Source organism: Lupinus angustifolius, unplaced genomic scaffold (genome assembly GCF_001865875.1).
Source record: "Lupinus angustifolius cultivar Tanjil unplaced genomic scaffold, LupAngTanjil_v1.0 Scaffold_428, whole genome shotgun sequence".
Classification (NCBI taxonomy): domain Eukaryota; kingdom Viridiplantae; phylum Streptophyta; class Magnoliopsida; order Fabales; family Fabaceae; genus Lupinus; species Lupinus angustifolius.
In genome coordinates, this window is record NW_017727833.1 from 135,150 (window position 1) to 145,194 (window position 10,045).

At 29.3% G+C, this 10,045-nt stretch overlaps 2 protein-coding genes across 2 annotated transcripts; one reads left to right on the forward strand and one right to left on the reverse strand.

Moving 5' to 3' along the window:
• The first annotated feature begins 1,660 nt into the window (after positions 1-1,660).
• On the forward strand, positions 1,661-3,456 carry LOC109341304 (LOB domain-containing protein 6). Its single transcript, XM_019579181.1, has 2 exons — positions 1,661-2,482; positions 3,104-3,456. The coding sequence occupies exon 1, from the start codon at positions 1,776-1,778 to the stop codon at positions 2,445-2,447; it is 672 nt and encodes a 223-aa protein (XP_019434726.1). The 5' UTR covers positions 1,661-1,775; the 3' UTR covers positions 2,448-2,482; positions 3,104-3,456.
• Positions 3,457-6,544: 3,088 nt separating this feature from the next.
• LOC109341301 lies at positions 6,545-9,574 on the reverse strand. The gene is made up of 6 exons (XM_019579179.1): positions 9,538-9,574; positions 8,242-8,371; positions 7,827-7,996; positions 7,460-7,754; positions 7,023-7,192; positions 6,545-6,902 (listed from the first exon to the last, which is right to left on the reverse strand). Exons 1-6 carry the CDS (start codon positions 9,551-9,553, stop codon positions 6,745-6,747), a joined length of 939 nt encoding a protein of 312 aa, XP_019434724.1. The 5' UTR covers positions 9,554-9,574; the 3' UTR covers positions 6,545-6,744.
• Positions 9,575-10,045: the final 471 nt, after the last annotated feature.

The window sequence follows — 10,045 nt, forward strand, 5'->3', positions numbered from 1 at the left end:
ACTTTAATTTTAAAAATTTGTGTCTATGTTTTATTTTCTAAATGAAGTAATACCAAATAAATAAACGTTACCATCATAAGAATTACATTAGCTGAGTTTTTCTCACAGATAAATGTATACACCACTTTTCCTACAAATTATTTTATTAAACTATTTAACTAATCATACACAATTAGAGGGTGATTGGTTTAAAGGGTTCATCTTTGTTTTCTCTCAAGCAACACTGAGTTTAAGTCGTGAGTATGAAAAAGTCCCTTAGTTGTGAGATCTAACTTTATTATAGAATGGTTGTTCCCTACCCAAATATGACTATATTATCTATTTTTATCTATGATTATGTTACCTCTTATAGAGTATACTCGTGACTATAAAAAATATACAAAATTATCCTAGGTATGATTTTTCAGATAAATATAAAAAAAGTCAAACATTTCTGACAAAAGAATGCATAGTTATGTTGATTGATCCTGGACATTAAATTTTCTAATGACTGACATTTCTCACCAGATGTACTAAAAATGGAACAATTAGGTATATAACAATGCAAAAAATGATAGTAATCAATTATAATCCAATGATAAAATTATAAAGATTTAAGGGATTATATGTATATATAAATGTGCATAGAAAATAATCATCTCATTATTTTAGGAGATAAATTATTTTTTGTAGCTCTAAAATTATGCCTTTTTAATAATTTTCTATCAAAAGATTTCTAAAAAATAGAATCCATGTCATATAATTTTAATATAGAAAAAATAATTTATCTTCTTATACAAGATTTATTATGTATGTAAATAGCACATAGAAGTGTGAAGTTGTCACACGAGGGAGTGTCTTCTGGCCTCAGACATTCAACCTTATTTTTTTCTTCAAGACAGCACTTTCTTTCTGATATACAATCTCTCACTCTTGGTTCTTGTCTTCGATTTCTCTGTCAACAACACAAGGTTCAAGGATTTTGTCTCAGGATATGAAATTGGAGTGGTAACCCAGTCTTTGAATTTTGTTTTATATATGCAAATCTATTCCTTGTTTTCATCACTTTTCATTTTTCTTCAATCCCATTGCTTTTTGATCTTTTTCTTGGATCACCCAAATAATTTATTATTATTATTTTCTACAGAATTCAATGGACAAAACCCTGGCTAGTTTATATATTTTTCTTAATCTTCATATTTGTTTTATTTTTAGTAAATCATAAACTTTTCATAAACAAAATGACAATATATTATAACAAACAAATTGGTCAATTAAGATTTTATTTACCTTTCAACAACATAATACATTGTTGAGAGGTAAAGAAGTTGCATAAGTTATTTCCCCTACAAGATCAAAATTTAAGAATTTAATTTCTAAATGTCACACTTGTTGAAAAAAATAATTACATATATTGAATTGGACTAGTTCCTTATAGGTGATGAGACATTTTTAATAGTACAAAAAACAATATAAATTGATTAGAGGGCATGTAAAAGGGGAAGCAAAATAATAGGGTGGTTTGTTTGGTTAAAATTTAAAAAATAAAATATGTAAATGAAATAGTTAAAAAGAAAAGGAAAAGAGTGTGTTGCGTAAAAAATGGATTTGGCCATCTAACACTCATTATTTGATCACTTCTCTTTTCTTTCAACATTTATTATTGTTATCATTTCACAATATAATAATACTAATAAACATGGTGATGCATCACAGAAATTAATGGCAGTGTAAAACAAATAGAGATAGAGAGAGATAAAGAAAGAAGAAACAAAGAAACAAAGAAAGTGAAGTATATGGCATCTTCAAATTCTCCATGTGCAGCATGCAAGTTTCTAAGGCGTAAGTGTCAACCAGAGTGTGCATTTGCACCATATTTCCCACCTGATCAGCCACAAAAGTTTGCTAATGTTCATAGAATCTTTGGTGCAAGTAATGTTACAAAGCTTCTCAATGATTTGCACCCTCACCAACGTGAAGATGCTGTTAATTCTCTTGCTTATGAAGCTGAGATGAGGCTCCGTGACCCGGTTTATGGTTGTGTTGGTGTTATCTCTCTTCTTCAGCATCAACTCCGCCAGCTCCAAATGGATCTTTATTGTGCCAAATCGGAGTTATCTAGGTATCAAAATTTGAATATTGCCACCAACCATGGCGGTATTTGTGCCGAATCTGCTCCCACCGCCACTACCTACCACAACCCGTATAATAACAACAACACGGGTAGTGTTAATAATGGCGGTGGTCGCTATAATCATCATCACCATCATCATCAGTTTCTCTCGAGGGATCAATATCAACATCGACAACAGCAAATAGTTAGAAGCATTGATTCAGGGAATAACTATGATGCTAGTCTCTTGGCTATGAACATCTCAGCTAGCTTAGGGAATCTCAATCAATTTCAACAGCATGCTGCTGCGGCTAACGGCGGTGGCAATGATCGTGGTGCTGTTAACCCATCTTAGGGTTTCTTGGGATCAAATAATTAATGCAATAGTAGGTAATTTAACTTCCATTCCTCTATTTATGCTGTAATATAATGGTCAATTATTTTTTATTTGTGTGATTGTGTCAGTAACTTATCCACTTTAGTGCATATTTTGTCATTGAAAAATTATAATTTTGTATGAATCAGGAAATTTGTGCTACTTTTTTCTACTTGCACAGAATGAATTGTCAATTGCATGTTTTACTAATTATTAATTAATTTTTGAAGTTTTTTATAAGTATTATACCCTTTCTCATGTGCTGCACTATGTTAATATGGGAAGTTTATATATGTTATTCAAATCTGGAAATGTGAATCTTACTATATTAATTTGAGTTTCATTAATCTAGTGTATGAAATTAGTAAAAATAACAATGTTACCCAAATATTTTTATACTCATGTCATCTTATATATATCTCTACCCAATTTTTATTATCTAAATTCAATTAAACTTATCTCTTCTTTACACTTATATTCTGACTTTGTAATATAAAAAAGAAGTTTATCCATCTCTTTTCTAATTAAATAAAATACTTGTTAGGAATATTTAAAGAACTCTCATATGGAGTAGCACAAATATATTTCAAGAAATTCATTATATATGACAAATATTCTTCCTTTTTTGTTTTAAGGAGATTTGACGTTCCTAGCTGAAGAAAAGAACTGAACAAGCAATCTTCATTTTTGATGGAGACTCAAGAGTAACATTCCATCAAAAGCTCGAGTCACATATTTAGTTTTTGTTTCTATATCATTACAAAGACATCTAAATAGAATTATGACGTGAAGTTTGAAGTAGTTGACCATTAATATTTTAACATTGTGCTTTTAGTGTTTCTACCAATGAAAGAAATAAGATATTTGAGGATTCCTTTATAGAAGAAAGACTATCATTATTATGAAACAGCATTAATGGATAGTATATATTGTTTTGGTCAAGTTTATGGATAGTTTTGGTCTAATATCTTGACATATAAGGTCCTCTCTGATTCTCTAAAAATTAAGGATATATTATAGCAAAATATTATCTCTTGTTTGAACTCTTAAGTGAATTTAGTACGGGATAAAAATTTGTTCAAGAAACCATTTTATCTAAAGGCCAAAAACCCATCACATAGAGTAATTATTTTTTCCTAACTACCACTTATGTGATCACCACAATCTCTTTAATTGTCCTATCCCAACATTGTTACTACAATATCAAGGAAAGACTCTTCTCTATTGCTCGAGAGAACATTTCTATTTTGTATTGTATTTTTAAAGTTAAAATTATAATTTTAATATAAATTGAAAGTTATAAATATTATTATTTTCTAATTTTTAGTGCATTGTTTTATCATTGTCCTCTCCAATAATTGAGAGTCATCCATAAAGATATAACTCAATTCTTAGAAAGACAAAATGTAAGAATTTGACTTCAAACTCTAGCAATCATATATTTTCCCTTTCTTCCATGGCATAAAAAAATTGTCTATAAAAAATAAATAAAAATATAATACCCCTAGAATCATTTTCAATGCCATTTTCGCCATCTACATGGTCCCAACCAGTAATGCCACTAAATCATAGTCACAATATCTAATAATATTTTTGTATTATTGTGTTTGTGTTGTGCATCCATTGGAAAAATTATTATAAGATCTAAGATTAATGCTAATAAATACATCCAAACAATTGACTATGTATTAATAAATTTATTCAAAAATTAATTATTTAGATATATTTAAAATGATGGTTACATTCCATATAATAATTTCTCAAAAAGTTGTATTATGACTCACCTACTTGTGTTAACCTAATGTTGTAGTTATAGTATGATACTTATTTGTAACATAAACAAAAGATTATGTAGTAGAAATATAATAGTGATATATGAGAAAATGATGATGAGGGTTTGCTTGTAAAACTGAAGAGCATTTATAGCAGTTGTTTCAAGTTGTTGCTTGGTAGTAAAACTACTCAATAACCTTTAATTGTGAATGTCATTGGCATTTATTAGACAGTGCCAACACAATGTAGCTGTTTTCTTGAATCTGAATGCACTTGTTAATTCCATTGGGTATGAAATGAATTCGATGAGTGTGACTTGACCAATTCTCTTACCCTTTTCTTCTGCCTTATCATACTGCTATACTCTTGACTATTCCTTGTTTCTATCAATACACCCTTTTTTCTTGAAGTTTGGCATAGCACGCTTTTCTATATATTCATTCATCCTTCAAACTTCAAATTGCTTAACCATAAATAAAAAAGAATATATTTATACACTATAGTTATTATATACCCTAGAAATTAAACTACCTACTGCATTTCTTTCATGCTTCATCTTTATTACTTCCTTAATTATATGCTGTTTGTCCCCTCCTTTCTTTCCTCTTCTATCTACCCTCTCTCTTATGTGAAAAATGAAAAGAAAAGCCAAGCATATTTATTGGATGAAGTGACAATGAAATGTTTGAACAATTAATCTAGAATTGTTCTTGTTGTTCCTTTTCAGTACAGTGAAAATAATGTGTTGTAATATTATGTTGGCGGGAGAATAGCATATTTGATCTCATCTACACTCTCCACTATAATTTCCTTTCACTACTCCTTCACTCCCTCAAAAATAGGACCCAACCCTACCCACTCATTCAGTTTGGTTCGACCATGATCGGATCCAAATATGGTTAGGTCTTATCATGTATAGGTTCAAGTTCAAAAATTAGACATTGTCAATATTTAGGACTGGTTAGGGACAAACATAACACGGCCCGACCTCGTCCCATGTCACTCACTTATCATATTTGTATTTGTCTCTATTCAATTGTATACAACATAATGATATCTTTTTAGTTAAAAGTGTCATTAATCTTCTAATTTTTTATCATGTATATATCTCATTAACAATATATATACGTACATTATTTCATATATCAAATTACATGTACATAATAATAAGTAAAATATTGAAAATACTTTATGTGAAAGATGTATGCATTATATTTAATCAGGTCTAGAGTCGAGTTCAAAAGCTAACTCAAACTATATTTATGGTCGGGTGAACTTCAAATCTATGGTCAAATTCAGGTTCAAAAGAATGATCCTACCAACATTTAGGATCAGACAAAGAACAAACCTTACCCAACCCATCCTCACTACTACCTCAAACCATATTAGGGCTATCTTGGGACTATTCATTGTATTAACTTTCGTTTATACTTTACCTGTGAAAAAAGTTATGATAAGTTCAACTCCTAAAATATATATATTTAGAGAAATAAGACGATGTATCTTCAAACTATGTTAGGCTACCTTATTTATTGGGTCACCTTAATATCATAATTTTACTTCAATTTGTAAAAACATATATCCCCTAAAAATTAGTCAATTATTCATCATGATAATCAAATGTGACCCTTATTAAGAGGATAAAAGAAAACTCAAGAATTTGATTCAATCTATATATTATTTCCATATACTTTGGTTGTACGTTATTTTATCCAATTATTGAAATATATTATTATGCTTATCTAATTAATGAAGAGGTAGCGATAAGTGATGTCACTGGTATGCAGCCTAGGAACCTAAGTTGTTTGCACGCGGCTTCCCTTTAAGTAAGGTACGAGAAACCATCACCTTCCAATCCCTATCAATCCACGATATATCATCAACATGCGTTTTTTAATTTTATATAATAGATTATATAGATTAAAATTTTAAATAATAAACCATAAATTAGAGGGATTTATAAGGCGGTCTTATAGTGAGAGTGAAGAATTTAAAAAATAAAGTGTAGGAGATTATGAATTTGAATCTCACCAAACAAATTTAAAAGAAATGAGTTATAAAGTGGTTTGATAGTTAGAGTGAAAGATTGAAGTGAAAGGGTTGATGGTTTGAATCTCACCTCAACAAATAATAATATATTATTGATAAAAAAATTATAATAAAACATAAATTCAATAAATACTAGTAATATTTGCTTTTTGGATTTTATTCTTTCTAAGTAACATACTTGATAGTGGAGTTGACATCCAAGTAACATACACACTTTGATTTCAAAGTTTATAAATGACACAACAACACTACTAGTAATAATATAACAACATGAGAATTATATTATCGTAGTCGATATACAAATTAACATAAGTACACAATTAACGTAATACTTAACAACATAAGAATTATATTATTCGAGTCGACATAAGATAAACATGAATTGAAATGCTGACTTTTCAAACCAAATACCAACATCAGTGTGAAAGCACATTAAGTGTTGAATAATTTATACTTAGGACAATGCATCAACCACTCCATGAACTGTAACCTCTGCCTCCAATAAGCATTTATCCTTCAATACATAACCCACAAGTTGACCTGTGAAAGTACTTAGTAACATGAACCTTAAATAACCATTTTCATAATTTGAGGCACTATACCAACAATTAACTGCAATAGAGGAAACAAAGAATTGTCAATTTTCATTTCGTCTCACTAGTATTTCTATGTTGTCTCTTGATTATTATTGTACTTATAAAAGAAAATTACTATTAGAGAATCAAAGCTTACATTTTCCAACGACATGACTGCTTTGTTTTTGGTCAACGATGCGCAATATTATTTGAGTATATATCTTGGAAGTAGGAGGAAGGGTTTTTGGGTCAGCTAAGGCCAAGTACAGAGAGAAATATCCACTTCCTACTCCAGAGCCCTTTCCCTTAGGATATAGTTTTATCACCCTGGACAATTAATAGCCTCATGTTATGAATTCTGAGGTTCTGAATTACATTTGTAATATTGCGGTTTTGACAATTTCCATAGTCGTAATTACGGAAGTATTTTATTACAATTATAGTAAATCTAACATAACTGCAACTACAACCGTAATTTAGAATGTTGGTTATGACCATTGGATTAATAAACATGTTACTTACCTCTGCCTTGGTCTAACACAAACATCAATTTAGAAACAAAATAGACAGGATTGGTTCTTTATAGTAGAGTACCACTCATATTTTCCAGCATTGAAAGGTTTAGATACATGACATTCTGAATCCAATTTTGAGAGAACATTTTCAATCCCCCAAATATGTTTGTATGTAATAGCATCCTTCTCCATCACTAATGATTCTCCTTTACCCTTGTTTATTTCCTTGCAAACAAAGACTTCTGCTCCAAATACACACATATCTTCAACCAAATAACCTTTAGAGTCATCATTGAAATCTTTGAGAGGAATAAATTGATCAAATCCACATTCACTCTTCATTTTGTGAAATCTTTTTTCTTTTCCCAATGCATCTATCAATGATCAAGGAAAGTGATTATTATGTAAATGGACACAAAAAATAGAGGGAAGGATAAAAGAACTACCTTGGACTACTAAGTAGTTGTCATTGTTCTGATCAAGCAAAAACAACCGAAATTTGACATGGATTTCCCTATCAGGATGAAGTGAACTTGCTCCTACCAATGCCAGGTGCAGTGAAATATGATCCTTTACATTCTTGCTCATGTTCCCACTTGGGTACAGAACCAACTTCCTATGAGGAATTATAACATTAATATAATTTACTTAGAAAAAGTAAGACAAAAATTGTTATCCATGCAATTATGTTCACCGAGACGAATCATGTAAGACTTTTTTATATTTTCATAAATCATCATTAACTCTTAAATATAACTAATACAAATAAGTGGTGGACAATGTAATGATTGTATATAAATTATTATATTGATATTGCATAGATATTACGCTCAATATATTTATATATATGTGTATGCATACCACTTGTAGCCTCCAGCTTCAAATTCTCCTGATTCATATTTTTCTATGGAATTTTTTGTAAGGAGTGAAAATAATTGTATTTTCACTATGTAATGAGCTGGTGGAGCATCTGATATGAAACGTGAAATGTCTGCAATATAAGCACACACATAACATATAGAATAAGATTTAATATGTATACATTGATAGTAATTTTCATACTGTGAATAAAGTATTCATTGTTGCTTTATTAATCACCATTAACTTTCAAATAAAAATAATACAAATTAATGGTGAATGATATACTGACAATATAAAAATATATATAGAATAAGCCAAAAAAGAGGGTAATTATTTTGTGCAAGGCATGCACATGTGCTTGCCGTGAGGTAATCTTTTTTAGAATTGAGATCATTATTGGTTTAGTTATTATTTAAGCAATTGCAAGTCTAATGAAGGACATTTCAATAAGTATTAATGAAAATGAAAATGATAAAATTATATTGATAATCATCCATTGTTAATGAACAAAAATAGAGAGTCTTAAGGTAGTTAAAGTAAATGGTTTAAGGAATGAGTTAAAAAAGAGATTATGAATTCGAGTCTCATCTATTATAAATATTAACGTTATCTTATAAAAAATGAGCAAAATTGTTTTTCTATAGATGCCATGCAACAAATACTACAAAAATGTTTCAGGTAGATATTAAACCTTGATATTTTCTTTTTGTTTGAAAAAAGAAAGAGTGAAATAAATTCAAAAAGAGAAAAGACAGTTCCGTTTTTCTTTTCCTTTTATTAAGTTTTGAGTAAAAAAATAAGAAGCAAAAATGTTATTTTGGTCCCCAAAATTGATTCTTCATCAAATTTATTTTTGGTTGCATTATTAGTAGAAATATTAGTCTATTAGATCCATTAAAATAATACTTTTTCAATAAGTGGCGTAGACTCTGGTCAAAATGTGACTCAGGAGAGAGAAAATAATTTTTAATCAATTTAATGGAATGATGTAAATATTTAATCAAAAATATTTTCAAAAATATTTTTGAAAATATTTTTATAGAAAATGATGAAACATAATCCTCCATTCCCTAAACATTAATAGGAAAATAAAGTTCTAGAATCCCAATACAAAACATATTTTACAGATAATTTATCTCTTTATATTAGGAGATACTCCATTCCCAGAACATTAATAAGAAAATAAGTTACGGAATCAAATAAAAATAAAAGTATTTCCAAATAACAGCATTGTAAAGACACATGCAAACAGACTTCAAAAGATAATACCCAAGGAAAGAAGGGAAGGGGACAAACCATCTTGGAAATCCATGGTGATTTGAAAGGTTATCTGGAATTATGAATAGAATTATGAATAGAATTATGGTGTATTGTTTTATTTATATGGATATAGAGGCTTTTGCTTCCTCCATCCTCATACTTTCCTTGAAGAATATTGCTAATAGTTCATGGAGGCAACTACGCATATATTCTCAGCTTTAGGCACACGAAAAAAGGTTCTATCAACTTCTTAAGAATGATGATTTATACATCTTACGTAATAAAATCATACTTATTAACATATATATATATATATAGATCCACTTACTTTAAGAGTAAACTTACTTCCCATCCTAGCTATCAATTCTAGAGAAATTCAACGGTTTAAATTAGTAAGTAAGTCTAAATCATTAGATATTCCTAGAAGAGTGAGGATTCAATTACTCCAAGAGTATCATCCTAACCATCAATTCTATAGACATCTAATGATTTAAATCTACTTACTAATTCAAACTATTGGATTTCCTTCGAATTGAGGGTTTTA

Coding starts and splice junctions, on each gene's coding strand:
- LOC109341304 (XM_019579181.1), top strand. CDS start 1,776: ATGGCATCTTCAAATTCTCCATGTGCAGCATGCAAGTTTCTAAGGCGT.
- LOC109341301 (XM_019579179.1), bottom strand. Junction 7,997..8,241: donor GAAGCTGGAGGCTACAAGTG/GTATGCATACAC, acceptor AATTCCTCATAG/GAAGTTGGTTCTGTACCCAA. Junction 7,755..7,826: donor CAACTACTTAGTAGTCCAAG/GTAGTTCTTTTA, acceptor GATCATTGATAG/ATGCATTGGGAAAAGAAAAA.